Genomic DNA, 24,125 nt, shown 5'->3' on the forward strand with positions numbered 1-24,125 from the left:
TTTCTATTTCTAGTTCCGTTTTAGAATTTATTTTATTTACTTTTTTTTTTAAATTTTTTAGTAAGTTTCTGCAATGGGTTTGTTGATTTCAGTTTAGTTTTCCCTGTTTGAAAAAAGTTCAGTTTCAGTGTTAGTTTGAATTCATTTCTATCACATGGAGAGTGTTTGTCAGGAGCAAGATTTAAGAAGTTCAGAATAGATGTTACAATGCACACCCAGCACTTTCTGGAGGCAACTAGCTCTCAGTAATGTAGACGGCTTCGTCTCACGTCTAACACATTTACCAAAGCCTGGATAAGCTGCCTTGAAAAATTGGACCAAACTGTTAAAGACTACAACTAAATACATTTCTTCTACATTTTAAATTTACTTTAGATATGCTTTTGTAAATTCCCAATATAATTTCTGTTAATATTTTTATTTCTATCAGATAGTATGGTTTTATATAGCTAGTTTTAGTTTTGTTTTTGTTACCTGCAATAACAATGCTTAGGATCTACTTCTTTCAATTACTTCTTTATAAATTCCGGTCCTTTCCGATGAAAACCACAGAAATACAGTACAGCGCATGAATAATGACTCATTGTGTCAGCTTCTCATTTCCCTAACTAGGTCATATTCACAACAACAACATCATCTCAGTGACAGCTATATAATATCTGTGGTCACGTCTCCATAAACCGGAGCTTAGAAGCAACACAACAATCACAATAGCCTTTCCTTATTTGGCTACCCTACAGCAGCTCAGACAGAGATCTGGTATATCATTCTTATAATTCTTATAATTATATATATATATATATGTACTCAAAACCTACTGTTTATATGTATGTGTCACAAAAAGCAGTCTGTGCTGTGTGTGAACAACACTTTTTCCCTGTGTGTTTACCTCTAGCACTTTCTCAAACTGTGTGTAACAGGAGATGCGAAGCCCTCGCCACACACAGTGGGAAATATTTGGGATGGTTTCCCTCGGAATGTCTTGGCGTGCCTATGGAATGCCCCCCTCCCAACAGTCTCCTCCTGCCCCTTCTCATTGTCGCTCCCTCTCATCTCTAGTCCCTCAAGGGGAGGGAGAGTGGGAAACAGCAGGACACACAAATACGACCCCTGTTTTGTCACCAGAGAGGAAGGCACATGCATAGAGATACAGACGAGGAGAGCCAAGCATGAGAAACCAGGGCAGGTTTGCAAAAAAAATATGAGAAGGCACTCAGGTTTCATAGTATGATACTGCTCATATCCATGGGCATCTAACAATTTCAGCTGCATGCAAGTTTGAAAAAGGGAATCTATTTCAATAAAAACTATCTTGTTTGCTACTGGATTTTAACACCTATCATGTTTACATCCTGGCAGAGATTAACCCAGTTTCACTTGTACTCACATGTGCGTGCGCGTGCACACACACACACAGCAAGTGAAGGATAGCATTAAACGTGTCTCAACCTCTCACATTCCTCCTGCTTCTCAGCCTGCAGCTCTCTTTGTAGATCAAAGCAGAGACAACAAGTCTTTCTATTGCCGTGTAGTCCTCCCTCCTGTACCCCTCCTTTTCCTTCACTCTCTCTTCCTCTTGATATTCCTCATTCAACACACACTTATCTCGCTCAAACAACTTTGCTTTTTCTCACATTTCCTCAAATACCTTTCAGCTTCAGTGTGTAATTTTAGCCTCCCTCTCCCTCTCTCCACAACCATATTATTCGCTATTTCTCAACTGCTTTCACTGCAGTTCCCTTTTTTGTCTCTCATCTTTTTACCTCACCACCATCACCTCTGTTCTCACTTCTCTATCGCCTTCCCTCCCTCTCCTTTTCCTGTCCGTAACCCCCCTCTTATTTCTCCCACCCCTCCCTCTCACAGTGCAGCGGTTCCTGTTGCTCTTGTTTTCACTTCCCCAGTCGTCTGGTGCGTGGGAACCAGCATTTCAGCTGCAACAGTGTCTACGCCTGAGTCTGAGTGTGAGCGCATCTGTGACCAAGTCTATGTGTTCTCACTTGCTGTTTGTGCTTGAAGGTGCTGAGGTGACTGTGTGCACGCAGCAGTCATAATATGCGTTTGTTGGTTTGGGGTTTCAAATCTGCATTACCCAATATATATGGGAGTTTGTGCGTAGCTGGTTTCACATCTACCTCTGAGCTAGCCTCTGCTATCTGAACATATCTGTAATAGGCCAGTGTGGGCCATCTCATGGAACCATGAGGCCTAGCGGAAGTGTGTGTGTGTGTGTGTGTGTGTGTGTGTGTGTGTGTGTGTGTGTGTGTGTGTGTGTGTGTGTGTGTGTGTTTGAATAGAAAGTACAGATAGAGCAGGAATTAGTGGTGGGAGTTGGATAGAGCTAAATAGGGAAACTGCAATGGAGCAACCACTAGCTTTACCATCAAAGGAATACCCTTGCTGGAGATACTAATTAGGGACTATAAACAGTTCATTTCTGTGATATCTGTTAACATTTTATAACAGTAAATATTTTTTAAGAAACAGAACACTGAAACCGACCTGTGTAACTTGCTTTACTGCAAATGTTATTTTAATTATTGCCATATTTTGATTTGATTTTCATAGATATTTAATAAATTACTGTAATGTATATTTAAATCAGCATATTTATAACATAACCCTGCATCAGACAGGCAACTTGTCCAGGGTGTACCACATCTCTCATCCTTTGACAGCTGGGACAGGCTCCAGCCCCCCCAATGATTCTGAACAGGATAAGTAGAATAAAATGGATGGTTGGGTTTTGACAACACTAACAATCTGTACTAAAGCTGAAAATAATTTTATCTTTTTTGGAGCTCTGACAGTGCAATTAAAATCATTTCAATGTTAATGGTTTAAATGTGCTTGCTTGCCTTTGGAGAAACATATTCACCTCATATTAAGCACAGTAAGCTAAATAAATCAAACTTAAATTTCAGGTAGATTTGTTTAGAAATGTGATACAGAATGCAGATGAAAGCAAAAGGAAGTTCCATATTAACAAAAAAAGGTCTCTATAAAGTGTTCATTTTATTTTACTTAATTATTTCTTTTGTATGAGGTTTCAGGGACTGATGCCATATCCCACAGAGCAGAGACAGATTCAAATCTCCCAACAGCAGATGGGTCTTTATATAAATACAAGCCAAATGAATTGCCTTGTTTACACAAAGAATATGTATTAATACTGCCTGAATAAGGAGCATAACTCTCAGTTTCTGAAGCCAGGTTTTTCAGTCACACGGAAGATAAACCACTTCCATATGAATCCCTCAAACACCATACATGACATTTTAAATACATGAGATAGTATTTTTTCAATTGCGCAACTATGCAGAAAAGTAAAAACATGATGCCCTTCTCTATGTTGCATTCTCTCTTGGGGTCAAATTCCTATGCCTCTAAAATCTGTGAGGCCTATTGATACACAGAAACAAACATTAACCCTTCCCCTACAATTTACATATGCATGCCTACACGAGGCTGTGCTTAACCTGTTGTGTGTGTGTGTGTGTGAGATTTACTTCTCTTTCCTCATGACATTTAGCAGTAGTGTATGTGATTGAGGGAGGAACACATAGACAAAAAGGGAGAGAAACTAAGCCACCCATTGCTAATTTGATAGCTTTACAATCAGATAACAAAAGAGGTTAACTTTGCCTGGGTGGGCTGTTGTGGAGCCCCAGGGTGAAACTCTCTGTTGCTCTCTGCCACACACACACACACACACACACACACGCACGCACGCACGCACGCACGCGCACACACACACACACACACACACACACACACACACGCACGCACGCACGCACGCACGCACACACGCACGCACGCACGCACACACACACACCTACAATATTTTACAATTTAAGCAAAGGTCAACAAAACTTTAATACAAACAACTGACTGAAATGTATTATTAATCTTCAATATCATTTAACCAAATAATGAAAAGGAATATAGTCAACCCCCGGTGTGACAATAACCGCAAATACTTGAGACCCCCTTTACAACTACCTATTTTAATAGTTCAAACATCAAATACACCTGAAACTGTCATCCCAAAACACTTAAAAATCATTTCAAAGTCAAATTAGATTAAAAACGAGAGACAAAGACACACAAAGTACACAAATACGTGAAACACTTGAACAGTAGATGTCTACGCGGTGAACTGGCAGCGTAGACATCTGCAAATAATTTTGATCTATGGAAAAAATCTGTGAATACTGAACCGTTAATTGGGGGGGAGGTTCGACTGTATTATACTTGAGCAATATTACTTTTGATAATAATAATAATTCTGAAAACATTTTATTAAGATAACATTGGTCAGTCTGTTTTTAAAAAAGTGGCAGCAGGAGAGATGGAAGTGGTTGAAAGAGCTTTTCACTGAATGAACTAATGAAAAAAACTCTGTGCCAGAGATGTAACTAGATATGTGGGAAAATGTAATAATTTAAATATGCTATTCAGCATTTATATGGGATGTATTGGAGTGACTTCTTTGAAGTTGTGTAGGAAGTGTGTACTAAAGTAAAGGATGTAGATGGATGACTATTTAGCCAATGGTCAATTGCTGCTTTTTTTGGGTATGTGTGATCCTCATCATATCATCAGAACAGGAGGTAGCATCAAGGTGGTCAAAAAAAAAAAAGGAATGCAGCTGGTGGTGTCTTGACAAATTCGCCACCCCTCACCCCCTCCTAGAAGAACGCTAGAACACCCAAGTTTTAAACTCTACTGATTCCACTCCCAGTCACAAACACACACAGGGGCACATAGCCCCTCTGAAACAGCCACCCACAGAGATATCTGTAGGTCAGGTACTATAAATCAGACTGTTATTGATGCAGTGTAACTGTTTTAACATATTTTCCACAACCATGATAAAATATGGATCTGAATAATAAACATGAGCTGCTACTTTAGTATTACTTATGGATACACACATGCTTGTTAGGAAGCAGATAATTATTCAGCTTTATTCCTTCTTCAGTTAAATTCCTTTATTTTCTATTTTCCATGTTTTTAAATCAAGTCTTCATCTTAAAGCTACTTCTCATCCACAGCATTATGGTAAATTTTCTTAGTGAACCACTGCATGTTTGACTCTCCTTTTCCATATCCATTAGTTTTTGCATCTTTTATACATCTTCCCCCATCACCCAACAGTGGCACTGATCAAGACTGTGGTGGCAGCAAGCTAAACAATGAAACGCAGACATCCCACTTCCTCACAACATCTTCCAGCCCCTGCTGAGGAATTCCCAGACCAGATGGGATATGCAATCCCATTCGGAGTCTTCTGGGTCTGCCCCAGGGTCTTCCTCTATTTGGACATGCTGAGAATACCTCCACAAAGAGGGAGGTCTGGCTCAGGAGGGATAATAATTAGATACTCTGGATGCTCTAAAATGGCTACTTTGAACATAAAGGTAACGTGGATTGACTTCACCCTCCTCCTCCTTTTACTAAAGATGACCTTAGATTTACTGCTGAATACATTTGTTTAGCCTCCCTGCTACTACTACAACACCCACATACACCCTACACCAATCAGCTTGTTAATATCTTACATCATAAAATCTCTCGTGAACAAAACCACAAAATACAGTGAGGTAAGGCATCTCCCTGTTGACTCCTCTGTAGGGATGGGTACCGGTATCCGGTGCCATTATGGCAGCGGTTCTGACATAAACGGTAGTAACCAGACTGAAAAGCAGCGCACATTTCGGTGCTTTATTTCGGTGCTTTTTTCCCTGAGATGTCATACACTTTGAATTCTAGCCAATCATTTTACGTTTCCGAGGATAGTAGGCGGGTCCAGGTACGTACGTTCTTTTAGAGCAGAGCTACAGATTAACAATGCCCAAGGCGAAGTGGTCAAAAGTCTGGCTGTACTTCACAGCAAAAGATGCAAACTCAGCAGCCTGCAACAAGTGCTTTAAGCTGATACTGTGACACTGTGCAAAGGAGGTAACACCTCAAATCCGATGAAACACCTGGCGACGCATAGTGGTTTTTTAAAAGCCAAAAAATGCGCCGTACTTGATAGCTTGCTGCGAGACCTCACACCGAGCGCATAAATAATTTCCCCCAGGGATCAATAAAGTATTCTGATTCTGATTCTGCGGGTGTGGTGCCTATTATCGGACCCGGAGTTAGCAACATCCCCCAAAACACGAAGAGGAGAGTCCTGGCCCCTAGCCCTGCCAGTGTAGCAGAAATGATGACGAATGATGATGGCAGTAGCAGCCGTTCTTCTCTGCGTGAGTAGCTTCATGTTGTTCGGGTGTAATTTACGTTGAGTAGGCTAACCACGTTATTACATTAATGCATGTAAGGTGAACTAGCAAACATCATCATAGCTACATGCGGCTGTCCTCTTGTTTGATGGCAGATGCTCCCTTCACCCTGGCCAAAAAGGCTAAAATGACCAAAGAAAAAGTGGAAAACAGCTAAACATGAGAGGTTTTTGGACAAAGTTTGTGTTTTTTCCATTGATTAAGCACTGCTTCAAGCCAAGAGTGATGCCATATATGCCCCATAGCTGCAGAAAAGGCTAACATTGTTATCTTTTTACAAAAAAAACAGCTAAACATGAGAGGTTTTTGGACCAATTTTGTGTTCTCCATTCTTTAAGCACCGGTTTGAGCACCGGTTTGAGCACCGTTTAAGCACCTGCACCGTTTCAAAAGTACCAGTTTGGCACCGGTATCGGATAAAACCTAAACAATACCCATCCCTACTCCTCTGTGTGTGTGTGTGTGCGTGCGTGCGTGTTGGGGTGGGGTGAGAGGTGAGCCAAACCCTGTGATTTTATGCACGGCTTAACCACAAGTGCAAGTCTCTTTTCCATCTCCAACATAAGGAACATAAGAATGCTCAACATCTTCCCATGCTGTCAGCACTTTATTTCCTGGTAGTCTTGCCAGTAAAGAGTTCAGAAATGCTTCCACTTTCTTTCTGTGTTAAACATACCACCTTTACCACAAGCATTTTTCCTTTGAATTCGACTACTTTACTCAAGCAGAAGCTTTTAAAAAAAATTACGAAATTCTTCCATTCATAATACTTCTCACTAAAATAATAACTATAGTTCTTGTGTTTCTCTTGATTAAAGTTGTGTATGAGCCAAATGTAAGTAGTAAGCAAGATAAATTAATATTTTGGACTAACTGTTGAATTACACAGATGTTATCTGTATCCAACTCTGCATCAAGTCATGTATTATTTTCTTCATTTGTCTGTTGTGAACTTTTCGTCCCTGCAGACAACTTCACTCTAACCATCCACAAAAGATCATGAAAATCATGTACAAGTGTGTAGCACACCGCATAAACAAATATTTTCATAGACAGAAATACCTGACAGCGGCTGAATATATCACTGGGAGTGGGCTGGATGTTAAAGTGTTTGAGAACTCGAACCGCCTGGTCTCTGGCCTTTTCTGAGCAGGCTAGGGAGAGACAGCGACCCTCCGCCACCTGGGAACGCAACTGTACGGGAAGATACAGACAAACTATGTGTACCAGGAAACAAGTCAGACACACCAATGCATGAAAACAAGCGCACAGTGCATCAGCATTCCCTAGATTTTAGATTTGTTTTTGAGTTCATGTGTACTTACAGTTTGGAATGGTTGTCCACATGTAAGAATGACACGGCCTTCAGCCTGCGCTAACTGAGACACAACAAATTCACACAAGAATAAAAGAGTACAATAAATGTATGCGGTAATGACACTCATGCTTGAAATGTACTTTGGTACACTAAATTCTGAAAACATTATGGTATGTTTTTATATGGTAATATAGGTTCTGAAGATGCTACGGTACAGTAATTTTTGGCCTAGTAGAAGCAAGTCTAGGTGTAGGAACAGGTCTGCTCTAATTTGTGCAGATATTTATGATTTGAACTGACCAGGAAAACGTTATGAATAGCTAAAAGCGATCAGTTCTTTCTAATACCATTTGCATAAAAACTACAGGAGGAAAGACTTGTGGATACCTAATCATGCCATCTCTGGGCTTCAGCAGTGAAGTAGCTGTGGCGTGAGTCAAGCTTATATTTTTAGGATCATTAAGGCTGACATCAATACCATTAATAACATCACAATATAGCAGCGTAAGTATGTGGCAACATCCTTTGGAATGAGGTCATTCATTCAATTTATTTTTGATATGAATAAATGGGGTATGGAAAAAGTGAAAATTAAATGGTAACAGCACTGATTACCAAATATCTGATATTGTGACATCCCAAGGGCTTTTTCTGTGGAAAATGTGAATATTTAGAAAAACTAGCAGGACTAACCTTAGCTGCAACCCTGTGATCATCAGTGTTCTCCAATATGACCACGTCAACTCCTAAACAACGCAGGTATCTTCCGAGTCCCTGCAGCATGTTGTCACACACCACCCGCAACTGCTGAGGGGGTAGCGGTGGGGAGTCTTCTGAAGGCTTCTCACCATACAAGACGCCTTTCTCTGGATCTGAACAAGAGGGGCTGACCCTTTGAGCCCCCTGACATTCCTAAATGGACAGAGACAATAATGTGATACTTAACCGATCCCCATAGGGGGATTTTCTTTTCACTTGCACCACAGTTCAGGGAGGCTATAGCACTGGGTGAGCTTTAAATCTGCACCCCTGGAGCTGCTAGGAACTGCTGAAGTGTCTTTGTCAATGACTTATTGTCCCTCCTTACAGGCTGAAGGCTCAAAAGTTGGGTTTTCAGTAAGAGGTTTTAGCATTTACATGTAACATGAAAATTTATCACAGAAGAATGAATAGCTAAATTAGCAGATTCTGCTTTACATGTAAATAGGTTGGTCGCTGTCTATGAAGCGGAACCAACACCTACAGTAATCCTGCTGGTGACTGCAATCATGTTTCTGCATGAAATTCTGCATTAAAAAGGCAAAAAAACCTAACTGAATACATACTCTTTGCTTCAAGTATTAAAATGCCACTCTGATGCAAAGACCCTCTATAAGGAAACTGTTTACTAGGTCCCTTGTTTGGTTTTGGTCTCAACAACACTGATAATTGTTAATTGCATTCACAGTAGAATTCCAACATGTCCAGGTTGAGTATAAGGTTATGAAACCTACCAAAAACAAATAAAAGTAAAATATGAACAAAGCAGGTCAAGTATATTAATGAACTTTTGTGAAATAGTGGGAAAAATATTTAAAACTGAACTCTTGAAATAAATATAAAGATAAAACAGCTTTTAAATTTCTCTACCTCTTAGACCAGCAAGCACAGTTACTACATGTTTCATCAAGTCAACTAATGAGGGAAAAAAAATCTATATAAGGTTGCGGCTCAGGTGGTAGAGTATATGTTTTCTTAACGTAAGATAAGAAGTTTGACTTGAAAATTGCTTATCTTATCACTCATGGCAGTGACTTTTATTTCTCTACTTTTTGTTCTCCCCCATCCGAAATGAGTTCAGCGTCTTTGGTTTTTACACACAGGTGTAAAGGTTTGACTATTACACACACACACACACACACACACACACACACACACACACACACACACACACACACACACACACACACACACTGGTCTGAATGCTGCAGAGTTACTGCAACAGCCAGTTCTGCTCCTGTTAATAATGTCTAATAACGATGTCAATAAATCAAACAGCTGAATATTCATAGTTTATTAGCTATACCAACTCACACACACAGACACACCTTTCTACCTACCTATCTAGATATAGATATAAAGATGTATTAAAAAAAAGAAGAAAAGGCAACTGATCCCTGACCTCTTTCTCAAGGGTCTGTTTTGTTTGCTTGTCCTTTTTCTCCTTCAGCTTCTTGTCTCTGCTCTTCTCTGATTGGCTTGAAGATATGCTGCGCAGGTCATCAGGCAGCCCAAAAGATGCTGGGTTGCGGGAGAGGACAGAGTACACTTCCAGCAAACAGTAGGCATCTGCCACTAGAAGATGTTAAGAAGCAAAAGAAAGAGAGGGGGAAAAGGGGGGATTTATTGGTTTGCAGTTCATCAGGGGATAACAAAATAATCTCTGATATTCTATTGAGAAGAGAGCAGCGACCATCTGTCTCTCTGTCATTGTCTGTCTGTGCATGCACAATACCTTACCTGCATATCTAATTTGGCTGATGCGTAGAGGCCGCTTCTCCCAGTTGGACATCTGCTCTGTCTTGTCCAGGGGCCTTCCCAGGACCTGTTGTACCAACAGACTGAGGCCCTTTTCTGCACAGTCCTCTCCCACCAGTACCTCTTTAGGGCCATTTTGAGTCCGGCTGAGTGCACTATGTTGAATCTACATTACAAATTACAGACATAAAATAGCATAAAACAATCATTTATTTTAAACAGTGCAGGACTTCATTTAGAAACTGCGTTATATTAAGTTATGGAAATGAAAAGAAAGATTACTTTTTTATGTATACTTAGAAGATCAAGCATCCCCTCCATTTTCAGTGGGTCCTCTTGTAACTGGGGCCAGGTGGCCAACAGACACTTAAGATCACTGGCCATACCATATCCTGAATTGCAATAAAAGGAGAAATGTAGGAGACCAAAGTATGTAAAAAGAAAAAAAAAAAGGCGAATGACTTGGATATAACACTGAATACATGCTAACCTAGTTTAAGGACACTTTGTTGGGAGAACAAGCTCCTGATGAAACAAATTGTTTCTGGGTGCTCACAGAATCTCCTAGCACAGAGGTCTATTAGGAAAACCTGATCAGAAACTGCAAGTTGTATCAGGGCCACTTGCTGAGTTGAGATACAGCCAAATGTTGGCTGCCACTCCATGTCAACTCCGACTACAACACCTTTCTAAGAAAGGACAGATAGCAGAACACAGGAGAGAAAGTTGAATAATACATGATTGCAAATACAGACTTTTCCCATCATTAGGTGCTGTTTAATCCTCTGTACCTTGAGCAGAATGCTTTGACATCTCTCGAGAGCTTCTGGTGTGTCCACAAAGTGCACCTTGTCTTTGGTAAGTGGCACTTGGTAGAACTTCTCACAGTGAGACTGAGCTAGCTCCCACTCCTCAGTTTCTGCAGTATCACTCAGAGATATCTGTCTGAGCAGAGGTGAGAAATGTGTATTTTTTATGAATGTGCAAATAAAAGACTGTGTGCTCTATAATGGCAAACTGATAACCAAATAGGAGGGAAAAAAGTGACTAAAACAATGCATTAGGTGTTATGAATGAGTCGAGTGAATCAGCGAAATATGTAAATAGTGAAAAAGAACCAAGTGAGCACAAAAGCTTTGTTTATAAGACTGCATTGAGAAGCTGTTGCAAAAGCAGGATGAAATCAGTAAGCAATATGTGAGAAACAGGATGTGGAGAAGAAAAATTAGACTCCACAGTTCCCTTTATATAAAAAATACAGTTTGTACATACCACAATTTGCGTAACAGAAGATGTTTATACATGTTCTGGCCAACTTACTGTAGAGCACGTGGTAGACTCTGCTGGGTTTCCCATACTCCACAGGGAAGTCGATATCTGGGGATGCTGTATCTCAGTGACCACTGGGAGGCTTTCCGAAGACAAGAGTACTTCACCAACATCTCCACCAAGTGGATCTGCAGCTCAAGGTCATCTGCCACTACATACTATACATACACAACAATAAACTTACTGCATACAAGACATAGCGCCATACAAATTTAGGCTTCATCAAGTCACATATAAACACATACAAACCCACTTGTACATGGTCAATCCAGTTCTCTTCTGTCATGCCTTTCTACGAAGAAAAAAAGATACAAAATGCTATTTTTAATTATTCTTCATTACAATTTTTAATCTACAATGTGAGGAGAATTTGGCAGCTAAACAATAGGGTACTGCTAAACTGAAAATTCAATAATAATAATAATATCTGATCATATTGTCTACTAGTCCTCAGTCTACATTTTCATCCTCTGCAAGCAGTGTCAGTTAAAGTGACGGTAAGACTTAATTATCTTCTCTAACTTATCGAAACAAATCATTTCTTCTCTTAAGCACACAGACGTGGGTTTCAAAAGCTTTTAGTAAACTTTATATTTCCCCTTTTGTGCATTTATGTCACACAATTAGATTTGACACTCTCTTACCACATTCTGCTTTTTTGTTTAAATTGCACTTTGAACTGCTACTTCACAAAAAATAATACATACAGTCAAGTGGAAAAATAAGTTCTATTGACTAAACTAAGTATACCTATTGATTCTATAGCTTGCAGAACAAACTTTAGCAGCATTAACTTGAAGTAGTTATTTTCTGTATGACTTTATCACTCTCTCACATCATTGTGGAGGAATGTGGCCCACTCTTCCTTACAACATTGCTTTAGTTCATTGAGTTTTGCAGGCAGTTGTTTATGCACAGTTCTCTTAATGTCCCGCCGCAGCATTTCAAGCAGACTGAGGTTTGGACTTTGACTGGGCCATTGCAACACATTGAATCTTTTCTTTTTCAGCCATGTTGTTGTATATTTGCTGCTGTGATTGGGATCATTGACCTGTTGCATGAAGTAATTTCAGCCCAGCTTTAGCTGTCAGACAGATGGCCTCACATCTGACTCTAGAACACTTTGTTATACCGAGGAGTTCATGGCTGACTCAGTAACTGCAAGGCACCGAAGTCCTGTGGCTGCAAAACAAATCTCTCCACTACTGTGCTTGACAGTTGGTATGAGGTGTTTGTGCGTTGCTTAGTTTTCACCAAACATGGAGCCATGCATTATGATCAAGCATCTCCACTTTGGTTCCATTTGTCCAAGTACATTGTCCCAGAAGACTTGCTGTCACGTTCTTTTTAGAGGGAGGAAGCTTTTCTCTTGGCAACCCTCCCAAACAAGCCACAGTTGTTCAGTTTTCTAACTGTACCCTACTTCAGTTCTTCACATGCTAACTGAAGCTATAGTCCTGGGATTTCTGAGCATTGCACAGTCTGACCTTGGAGTGAAATTTGCTGGGACATGGACTGCTGGGAAGATTATGGCACTGTGTTAACACATAGCTGAACGCTCCAGACCAGCAAACTGTCAAATCAATCAACTGTATTTGATTAGCAGAACCTGGCTGCTACATCACCTTTTAAGTTCCTATAAAAGTAGTAAGAGTGGACTGCATAGAATTTCGTGAAAACATTTACTCTCACATAGCTGTATATCACTACGTAAAAACTAAAGCACAGCTCACTGAACTGTAAGTTAGCAGGGAAACTCACGAGCTTGTTAAACACACTGATCACATTTATGCCCCTCCTAATGAGTTTAGAGTTTATTTAATGTTTTGTAAAGCGTTCTCGAGTTTCTTGAATGGTGCTGTACAAATCTAAGTTATTTGTTTGTTTTTTACTGGCAAAAAACAAACAGATGTCAGAAATAATTTTTTGTTGGAAAACAAACAAAAATTATATCTGTCTTCCATTTTCATTGGTTTACTTTACTCTGAACAGTTTAGCTAAAGAAATAAAGGTGAATGCTGATGACAGCACGTAATAAAAAATAACGACGTTGAAATAAAACTGAACGTCTGCTCCATCACTTACCTCCACAAACCTCTTGTACATGAGGAAACGCAGAGAGTCTAGTCTCCTCTTGTGCAGTGCATTGGGACACAGTCCTGCACCAAAAAGACAAGGTCACTACAATTTCTGCCCGAGACATCCACCTGCAATATGCATGAACGAAACATGCACCCAATCATCCACCTTTATCAATCTTGAATTTCTCCATGAGTCGCAGGACGTGTTTGGTGAGCATTTTCGGTTGAATCTGTTCCATCCGTTGTTTGGTCAGATTAAGGCGAGGGAACTGACTGTGGAAACATGCGTACCCACACAGTTACACAACTTTTTTCTTTTTCTTTTAAGGCTCTGCATGTCGACACCTGTATCAAGTTCACATACGTGTACCATACCTGTTTAGCTCTTCCACACAGAAGCTGGGGTGACACCAAGAGTCTAGAAGTTTAACCAATCGTTCCTCTAGATGACTGTAGCCTGAGACAAAGGACACGGCCACCGACATCTTATCCTGCACGATTAGTGGTACACACATCTGCAGAATAACATAGGAGATGAAAATTTAGGAAGTTGGATAGAGATTTAATAGTGAGTTTATATAGAAGACATTTGATGGTTAATTAATAAATAAATACAAGGACAACAAAGACTGGATATCTCACCTCCTCCATATTTAACTCTTCCTGTAAGTTCAGCTTAATACCGAGCGTTGCTGCCTGTGGGGGTTATAAATTTCACTTTCTATGATTTTATTTTGTCTTAAACATTTCTGCAATAACAACAATAATATCATGAAATCATGCACCCACCTCTTTGTAGAAGCTGAGAGCATGCAACCAAGTAATGTGCAATCGGAGTATGGCTGGATCCAGTGAACTGAGTTGGTAGATGTTTATGAGACTGTCTACAAAGTTTGGCTGGGTATCTGTTAGCAAGTTGAGAGCACGCTGTTGGAGTGCCACTGCTTGCTGTTCCGACACTGAACTCAGATTGACCTGTATGAAGAACACAAACCCCCAATCCAAAACAGAAATCAAAAACACCCTTTTAAAACACTAAAGAATACTACACTACTACAGAGGTGTTAATGAGAAGGTTTGTTAGTCTGCACTAATAAAATAAATTGCTCAGGTATTCATTTTCAAATATCTCAATGATGGCACAACTATAAAGTCAGCAAGCCTTTGTGTACAGTTCAAAATCACAAAAGGATGAAAAAGTCGGACTGCTAACCACAACAGCAGGTTTGTAACTGCTTGCCTATCTACCTGAGGATGTTCCTTAATCCATGTCTGGAATTCCATGAGTATGTGATGGCCAAGGGTGTGGCTCCGACCTTTCTGTTTGCCCGGACAACTCTCCAGGATTGTTAGTAAGGCCTCTAGAGGCTCAGACAGCTTTGAAAATCCCTGGAGGGCTGCCAAATGTAGCTGTGGGTGGACAGAGGAGAAGGGAGTGGTAAAACTATAATAGAGGAGAAGGTTGAATGAATGTATAAAACATTAAAGTGTGATGGTAGATTACTTCGAATCTAAACCTTGTGGACAACTCTGAGCACTTGCTTACTCTGTTTTATTATTATGACTTTAAAGTGGATCTTTCAAAAATGTTTTTGTGAAGCCAAAGTGTTACACTCAAGTTAGAGTCAGAAAATGCCTTAACTCCATCAGCATATATGAGTCTTTTGAGACATTTTGTGTAAAAAGTAATAAAAAAAAAAAACAATCTCTAACTTCCTACACGAGAAAATAATATATGAGTGACAAATCCAGACTCTGTTTTAATTTGCAAACCAGATGTTAAGCACTCAATATCCTACTCACACAGATCTCAAGTTCATTCAGAGCAACACAAATTCCTTCCTACTGACAGGCAGTCTGGTTTCCTCATTAACACACACACACACACACACACACACACACACACACACACACACAGGTGAGCTTCATTTAAGGATTCAGGATTTTCTCTCACTTGTTCCTTCCTGTGCAAATGCTTCATACAGACACACAAAAGCTCCAATCCTGCTACCTTTGTAAACACACACACTCAGTATTGCATATATGGACCTGACACACGCTGTGAAAGTGACTCTTACCATCTGCAGATCTTTCCGGTTCCACAGATCGAAGAGTTGGTCTCTCAGCACGGCAGGGTCAAGACCTGGGGGCATATTGCACACACAGGCACAGAGACAATCACACACACACACAGTGGGATTTCACTTTGACCTTTGACATGTTAAGGAATCAGAGGTGGAGTTATACTTATTTTAAACTAAAACTATTTCAATGGATGTCTTTTTGGGGTATTATAAGAGCTCTTTTTGTGAAAACTGACCTGTTCAAAGATGCAAATCCTCTGAAAAAACCCCCAAAAGCCACAAGTTGGCGCTATACGTTTTGCACAGATTTAAAGCAATTTATACTGTTGACCCCCTCCCCAATTCTTGTAAACAAAAGGTTAAATTTGTTTGCCCAATCTTTTGAATTCTTATTTTCTGTCTCACATAATTCTTAACTTGGCAGTAACATGATCCACTAGAAAATACTGTTACAAGAGGCATAGCAGAGCAGCCATAACGTCAAACATTATTTCTTTAACAGGCACAGCAGAGCAGCCATAACATCGGATTAACAGCTGAGGCTGGTTGGACAGTAGAGGAACCGAGCATTAGCTCTGCATTCCAGCTGAATGTGCAGCCAAAATACTCCAGAGAAGACTCTCGAAGCACATTTTAGGAATGCCATGGTGGGTACGAGAGCTTGGAAACAAGAGAAGCTGTGAGCATGCGTGTGTGTTTTACAATTTGTGTCTGCCTGTGCGTGTGTTCCACGGAGCATTCCCAAAAACTCCAGCTTCTTTCTCTGTCACTCATGCTGTGTGGCCTCCACCGTATCTGCCCCCACCGCCGCAACCCTTCTTCCTTCCCAGGGCTACTTTTCCTGTTCTCCTCTCCCTCCCTGCACCAGTCTCTCTTGATTTTGTCTCGGATTTCCCCAGGAAAAGGCTATGCGCTGGTCATGGTGTAAAAAATACAGCCTTCCTGATGCATAGCCTGGGAAAGCAGACGAAAAGACCTCTCCCTCCTCTCTCTGAGCTGGCCTCTTTCTTTGCTGCACCTCTCCTGGTGTGACACTTTTTGCCTATTATGTTCCCCGTTAAAGATGAATTTTACATTCATCTTCCTGCAGCGGCCCTTTTAGTAGAGCTTGTTTTTGTTTTCTCCCCTCAATCAATCAACATTTCCTTTCAATTCTCCAGCTTCTCTTAATAAACTCACGCTAAATTAGTGAATTTGCAATTCACTAAATTGCAGCAATACTGGTATAATAATATTGCCTAATTTTATCTCACTTTTATGTTGACTCTATTTGGATTTCTTATTCATGAAAATGCTAGTTGCACTACATCAGTGTATTGCCATGTTTTGATCCACAAAGAGCAAACTTTACATTTGTTTTAGATCATTTCCTAAAATCTATCGGTGTTTTTAATTTAATTCTACTTGACATTAAATTATATTCAGCTACTTGACAAAACTGCTTTTTTATTACCCACGGTGGCTTTGTATGAAATGGATTATGACATGCATAAAAAACAGCATCACAAAAGTCCACTTAACGGTTCTCAACATTTGAAAGGCCGCCGAGTTTCCTTTTCTGTTATGCACCCTGCCCGCGCTCATTCATCCTGCTGCCGAACATGCATAGGGTACGTGCACAGGGACTCACACAAACACCACAACCCACTTCAGTCTCGCTGTTTGTATGAGAAGGGGAGAGAGGAGAGGAATGTTGAGCATGTAGCTTCTTTACACTCTTGGCTAGTGGATGAATGACAGAGCTAGAGGCTCCCCATTCATTATAACATAATAACCCTATCACCACATACAAATACAGAGACACATGCAGAGAACATGCACTCATTCACCCCTTAGAAGGTGACTCGTTTCCTTTCTTTTTTGTGAACGTGAGAAAATCAGAAATTTGGAGGAGAAATTATGCACTTTATCCGAGTGCATCTTTAGAATTTATGTTTATAGGCAGATAAAACTATATCAGTGAAAATTAGACGGTTTTAAATCCACAGACAAGTCTGACTGCATGTTGCCAAGCAGCTGCCAAAATAAAGGAAACACAAAGATCAAGTGTCTAAAAGGGGCATTTGGTGTCATTACAGCCACCAGAACAGTTTCAGTGCGACTTGGCAGTTGCGCAAGTGGCTCAACTTCACTGGAAGGATGCCACAACATTCTTCGACAAGTACTTCTCTTCTTTTGAATTTTGTTGGAGGTGCTGGAAAAGGCTTTCAACAGGTGCTATCACAGAATGGTGAAATGGAGGAGTATATAAGGACTTGAAGAATTTGATGCTTATTAAACCCGTGTTTACACGTTAACTGCCTCTTCGTAATTGACCCACTACAAGCTGATTCCACCAAATATAGAGTGACACATGCCTAAAGGGTAGACAAGTATAACAAGTATAAGATTCAATTCAGGAATGTAATCCTACAAAACTCTGTACTTTTCAGTTATTTAATGGAAAACAATAACTTACTTTGGTGTTTTACACAAGGACATGGGTGATGTTTTTATTAGTAAGGCAGCTGTGAAAATCTTAAAATGTTGCCCTCCTTTGAAATTTCACATTTTCCAATTTGGTCAAATCTGACCCTTTTGGGGGTCTCCCCAATATGAGAAAATGTTTTAAAATATATTGAGGGCTGGGTGACATTTCAATTACTTAGATCACCGAGACTGTGCCTACTGGGGGACAGACGCGAGGTGCCACAGTTAGACAAAGCAGGCTTCAGAGTGTTAAACACTGGGCTTGTGACGTTTGTTCGTCTTGTTTTAACACTCTGGAAAGAGCCTCGGACTCCAACCCTGAAAATGTGGAGGAGAAAATGACTGAAAATGACTGAAAATGCTGCATGCGAGAAAATGCTGGGAAGATTGAGCAGCAAACAGAGACTCTAAGAGAACAAAATTTTTTTATTATTTATAATTTTGTGTGGTTTTTGTTGTTTTGTGTTCTTATGTTATGTTAGTTTAAATGTTCAAAATAATAAAAACTTTAATTACAAAAAAAATTTGAACCTTTTGGTGGACTGGTTCTGGCCTTTGGTCCGTATGTATTAAACACCAGGGTTGTTGCAAAAACACAATAACTTTGCGTAAGCTTTTTTGATAGAAGCTTTCCTGTTATTTGTGACCATCAGATTTTTGAAAAAAAGTTATGCTTGAGTAAATGAAACTCAATTAACAAAAATGTTTGAAAAAATAAATTTATTGCAAAGCTCGTGATGTCTTGTTTTTTTAAAGAGCATTCCTCTCTTCCAAATGTACATGTCACTGATGTTAATCAGCTGTGTGTTAGTCTTCATAGCCACCACCAAATCTACAGTTTACCTAAATGGGCTTTTTTGTTTGGAAGAAACCTTAATAGGAGGTCTCTGTGTGAGAAAACTATGGTACAAACCCGAGGCCTCTGGAGTAGTACGGCTCATTTCTGTCTGCAGGATGAGGTGCCGCTATCACTCTGTAGGTGTAGAAAGAAGGAACAACAAAACACATTGTTGAAATATCTCACTGTCACAATAAACGGATATTTTTTGGATAATATGTGTAAACACGGCCATCTTTAGGCAAAGTTTTAATACTATAACATTGTGTGCTTTTTTTGGTTTTTTGTTGAACCATTTATTAATTTGCCCTATGAATCCTGTCTACAGAAGTTTCCAAAGACCCAATGTTAAATTCAGTCTTTAGGCACTTTACTGGCAGCTTATTGCAAAATTACATAATTTGTTCACTTTTTTGTTTTTTAGCTGAATCTATGAAAAATTCCCTAGCCAGAGAAAATCGGCATCTCTCAACATGGTGTGCAGTGTGTCCCTAAAAAAAAGTCACATCCTGAAGAAATATGAAAAAAATAAATAAAAAAAATCTAGCAAAGACTTGACACAGGACCTGAGAGATGCATCTGATCCTTCAGTTGTTCCATTAAGTAATATAAGAAATGCCTCACTGGAAGAGTGGCTGTCAAGAGGCAATTCTTAAGTGAGGGAAACAAGGAAGAAAGGCTGAATTACTCCAGTTCACACAAGAACTGGACTGAATATCAGTGGTAATAGATCTTATAGAGTGATGAATCCACATTTGAAATTATTCGTTCAAATAGTTGTCAGTTTGTACTAGAGATGGCACGATACCACTTTTTTATGTCCGATACCGATACCGATATCATAAATTTGGATATCTGCCGATACCGATATGAATCCGATATAGTGTTTTTTAATCAACAAAACTGTTTTTTAAATATCTTGCTGCATTTTGTATAAGTTCATACTCAAGTTTAAAACAACAACTACACTAAAGCTATTCTGTTATACCTGTATCCAAAAAAAATATTTCATAGTTCAGCAATACTGATCAATCTAATAAACTTAAACCTACACCATCCTCCCTATTCTGGTATTTTAAAGAGTACTTAGCATAAATATTAAGCAACCTAACTAATAGGGTTCCAACTCCCAGCAACAACAAAAATAAATAAATAAAAAATAGGGAACCACCCCTCACGCTCCACCTCATGATGCTTAATCGACGTAATCAACCTTAATTTGATGCAGTGTGGAAAAAAAAATGCACAGAAATCAATTATTTTTCAAGAAATATTAAATAGATTCAACATCTTTCTTCAACAAAATTGCAGACTGCACAGATGGTACCTTCACAAAGGAAAAAGTACTATAGCTTACTAGGGTATATATATATATATATATATATATATTAGACTTAATAGTTACTATATACAGTAATGGACTTCTATTCATTTTGCATCAAATTAAAACTTTGGCTGTCAGATAATTATTTATTAAAAGCTAGACATTTTAAATGAGAATAAGAAAGAAAAGTATGTCTTTGTGCCCCTTTTCCCTGTTCATGCCCTATCGGCCCCCCTGGCTAAACTTTGCTAGATCTGCCCCTGCACAGTTACCAGCCGTCAGCTACGTAGAAAAAGATCCTCGAGTAGAAAGTAATAATAAATAAATTCTAACAACAGCTTATAGAGCTTAAACGTGCTGCTGTTGTTCAGCCGCTGGTTTCCTCTTTCTGGTGCAAAGTGGGCCAAAAGCAAACAAGAGAGACGTACTCCCGACAGAAAAGCCGATCAGCTGATCGTTAAGCAGTTTCATGATTGAAGTAGCAGCAAGAAGAGGCAGTCGTTTGTTAAGCTTAACGCAGGAATGCTTTACAAACATTCAGAGATGGACTTACACACTTGCTTTACTTCTCTCGGGGATAACTTTGTCGGAGATGAAATGCCGGGTTGCTAGCGAAGCTCCAAATGCTATCCAGACCACCGACAGGTCCCGCATGCGGCAGCCGCTCTATCACGTGATGCATACTGCTCCGACGTGCTAACGTTCTGAGGTGAGTTACGGCGTGTTGCAAGTTTTGTGAGGTGCTTTCGTGATATTTAATGGATCGGATTACATTTTTTATTTTTCTCCGATATCCGATCCAGTAATTTAGGTCAGTATCGGACCGATACCGATACGTAATATCGGATCGGTCCATCTCTAAGTTTGTACAGATGCGGTGAGAACAGAGTACAACAGTGAGTGCCTACAGCAGAAGTGTCCAACTCCAGGCCTTGAGGGCCGGTGTCCTGCAGATTTTAGATGTGTCCTTGATCCAACACGGCTGATTTAAATGGCTAAATTACCTCCTCAACATGTCTTGCAGTTCTCCAGAGGCCTGGTAATGAACTAATCATTTGATTCAGGTGTGCTGACCCAGGGTGATATCTAAAACATGCAGGGCACTGGCCCTCGAGGCCTGGAGTTGGAGACCCCTGGTCTACAGCCTTCTGTAAAACACAGTGGCAAATCCGTCACGGTTTGGGGCTGCACTTCAGCCAGTGGTGTTTTAATGCTTGGAAAGAAAAGCACACAGTGGAAGACTATCAGTTATGGACTGGCCTCCCCAAAGCTCAACATGACTGAAGCAGTGCAAGATCATCTGGACTGAGAAGAGCTTTGAATGTCCTTCAAAAAGCCTAGAGAACTATTCCTGAGGCTTGCCTAAGAAAGTTCAGGCTATGTTGAACAACAAAGGTTGTCAGACCAAATATGGACTTTCAAGCTTGTTAAGAATTATACAAACTCTTATTTTTTCCCCCCTTTCTCCTAGGAAAAACATTAAGATATTACTAGCGGTGAAATAACTGCAGTACTGTATAGTACTAGTACTGCATTTGTATCCATTTGTCCTCAAATTTAAAAAAATAAATGAAAATTTAATAAATACAACAGTACAACAAGGGAAACCTGTGGGAATTGCAGCCTGGGAAAGGGCAAGATGCCATTTGGCAGTGAGTGTGAGTTTAATACTGAGGATGTTTTTTTGTGGGCCTGAAAACCGGTTGTTTCTCCAATGTAAATATCTGCAGGCTCTAGAAGGGGCCTTTGGCACTGACACAGTCAGGGGCAGCAGCATCTATTTTAGACTACAGAGTATGAGAAACGAGATACGGCACCTGCAGTGGAGTCTTTATTTTTTTTTTTTTTAATTATCTTCTATCCCCACCTCGTGGTGACAGAAAGACCTCCAACTTCCTCTACACTTTCTCTTTAAAAAACAGGATCTCGTGTGGCCCAGTCAAAAAGCACACCCTCTGTAAGTATCTGTGTGAATGCTATTGTTAACCTCTAATAGGTTTATTGTCTAAAAAGGTCAAAAATCAAACGTGAAGAAACTCAGTGTAAGCTAGCTAGCTACATAATCTCAAAGCCAGGCTGTCACGCTGCTCTTCACCACACAGATAACCTTTATTTGTTAAATCGTCGACAAGAAATAAATGTTTATTCAAAACAGTATAACGTTACGTTATCGACACGAATATACTCACCAGTTTTATACAGTTAGCAAACGTCAAGTAAGCCAGCTCGCTTGTAGCTTCGCGTTAATGCATTATAATCAGTTTGTTTGGTCCGCTTGTGGGCCAATTTCGCCCATAAGTTGGTCTTAGGCGGCGCTTCCTTTTAAACTATACATGCATTTGGTGTTTTTTGGCCACATATTCACACACCATAACTGATAAATCGTGCCAGAGCTCCAACTACAAACCTGAATATGTAACAGCAGACTCTATGTATACGGAGCTGACTTAAAACGGTACGAGTCCAATAGGTAATGCTGCCTGTAAACTGAAACTAGGGAGAAATATTGCACAACGATATTCTTGCTCTGTCTTTTCTGTGGGGGTCTGTCCTGGCAGTTTAAAGTACACTACCGCCACCGTCCGGTCACAGTACGCAATTTAACACAAAAAAGAATTAAAACTTTTTGTTCATCTTCCACATAATTAAGTGGCTTAGTTACACAATATAAGCATTTTTTTCATTTCTTTTTGCACAAATTTGATGCTTTGATCCATTCTTGCAAATGTCTATGCAAAACAGTCTTCTGTTTACTACATTTTTAAATTGCCCGTAACATGGCAATCAGAATGAGTAGGTAATATTTTTCCTTTTTCTAACCTGTGTAGTGGCTTTTATGTTTTCTGTATCGCAGCAGCGTGGTCTGTCAACAAACTGGAGTAGGGAAGGTATAATAATATGAATCCTGTCCAATCTCTTGCAGTTAACCTTCCACACATATTAATGTGTAACTGCACACTCCTGAAATTGTAGACATTTTCAATCACTGCCATTAATACTCCAGAAGATGCTACACACAATGACGCTGATTTGTTCTTTTCACTGACAAAGAGATAAACTGAGGATTTTAGGGTTTCTTAATTGTTTAAACGTTGAGGTTTGGTCATATATTTGTCGTTATACTGGTCACCAATATTACCTTGTATTTGTACATTGTACTTCGGTTGTTTTTTTTCCACACATTTTCAGTCCAGTTTTTCTATTTGATCATTAGGGGGCGGGGGCTAAGAATTGCGCTGGTAGACACTTAAAAGAAGTGGAGAATCTATTGGTTTTGTGAGGAAATAAAAGATGAGAGGTACGTGTGTTAGCCTAACTATTAGCCTAAAAATCCGTCATCAGTACTTAAGTACTGATGACTGACTTATGATAAAACACGCCTACCATGTTTTGGGTTCCTGCAACTGGTCCGTCGGATTATTGTCTCCCCAGAAACACTTCCCTTGTGCTTTTGGAAATCTGTTTTTTCCTATTTCCGTTGTGTTTTGTGTGATTTTGCAGCGTTTTTCTTATTGCTGGTGTTTTCTTAAGTTGCAGTCCGTTTGGCCTCTCAGGGTCATCCGTGGTAAATAGATAACACAGGATTTTTGCAAAATGATACCAAAGAGCTATTAGCTGAAAACGGCATATTTTGGCGTGGTCTACAGGGTGTCTTTAACAAATCTGAAGAAACTAGACAGGTGAAGGACAAAAAAATCTACCTACTGCAGATGAACAGGGGGTCTTTGCAAATATTAACCTTTAAATTGATACAGTTCTAATGAACTTGTATTTCTATGTATGTTTACAAATGTTTCAATAAATGACTGAACCCATTTCCAATTTTGCAAGGAAAATGTAAAGAAATGAAGGTACTAAATGTACTATTCAAA

The 24,125-nt window shown here is 39.7% G+C and overlaps 1 protein-coding gene across 1 annotated transcript in view; it reads right to left on the reverse strand.

The window, feature by feature from the left end:
• exd3 (exonuclease 3'-5' domain containing 3) overlaps nucleotides 1-22,638 on the reverse strand; it is a 49,148-nt gene extending 26,510 nt beyond the window's left edge. Inside the window, exons 1-19 of the mRNA XM_085358104.1 lie at nucleotides 22,443-22,638; nucleotides 19,005-19,064; nucleotides 15,617-15,681; nucleotides 14,787-14,948; nucleotides 14,328-14,513; nucleotides 14,181-14,234; nucleotides 13,914-14,053; nucleotides 13,705-13,811; nucleotides 13,543-13,616; nucleotides 11,711-11,749; nucleotides 11,449-11,615; nucleotides 10,920-11,073; nucleotides 10,619-10,817; nucleotides 10,411-10,520; nucleotides 10,111-10,294; nucleotides 9,773-9,945; nucleotides 8,305-8,523; nucleotides 7,619-7,672; nucleotides 7,356-7,487 (exon numbers count right to left, since the gene is read on the reverse strand). Coding sequence (XP_085214230.1) covers nucleotides 7,356-7,487; nucleotides 7,619-7,672; nucleotides 8,305-8,523; nucleotides 9,773-9,945; nucleotides 10,111-10,294; nucleotides 10,411-10,520; nucleotides 10,619-10,817; nucleotides 10,920-11,073; nucleotides 11,449-11,615; nucleotides 11,711-11,749; nucleotides 13,543-13,616; nucleotides 13,705-13,811; nucleotides 13,914-14,053; nucleotides 14,181-14,234; nucleotides 14,328-14,513; nucleotides 14,787-14,948; nucleotides 15,617-15,681; nucleotides 19,005-19,032 — 2,247 coding nt within the window. The 5' untranslated portion in view covers nucleotides 19,033-19,064; nucleotides 22,443-22,638. The remainder of the gene's footprint in view (nucleotides 1-7,355; nucleotides 7,488-7,618; nucleotides 7,673-8,304; nucleotides 8,524-9,772; nucleotides 9,946-10,110; nucleotides 10,295-10,410; nucleotides 10,521-10,618; nucleotides 10,818-10,919; nucleotides 11,074-11,448; nucleotides 11,616-11,710; nucleotides 11,750-13,542; nucleotides 13,617-13,704; nucleotides 13,812-13,913; nucleotides 14,054-14,180; nucleotides 14,235-14,327; nucleotides 14,514-14,786; nucleotides 14,949-15,616; nucleotides 15,682-19,004; nucleotides 19,065-22,442) is intronic.
• Nucleotides 22,639-24,125: the final 1,487 nt, after the last annotated feature.

This window comes from Diplotaxodon limnothrissa, linkage group LG7, assembly GCF_057381915.1.
Source record: "Diplotaxodon limnothrissa isolate DT_005_m linkage group LG7, D_limnothrissa_male_GT1.1, whole genome shotgun sequence".
In the NCBI taxonomy this organism is placed as follows: Eukaryota; Metazoa; Chordata; class Actinopteri; order Cichliformes; family Cichlidae; genus Diplotaxodon; species Diplotaxodon limnothrissa.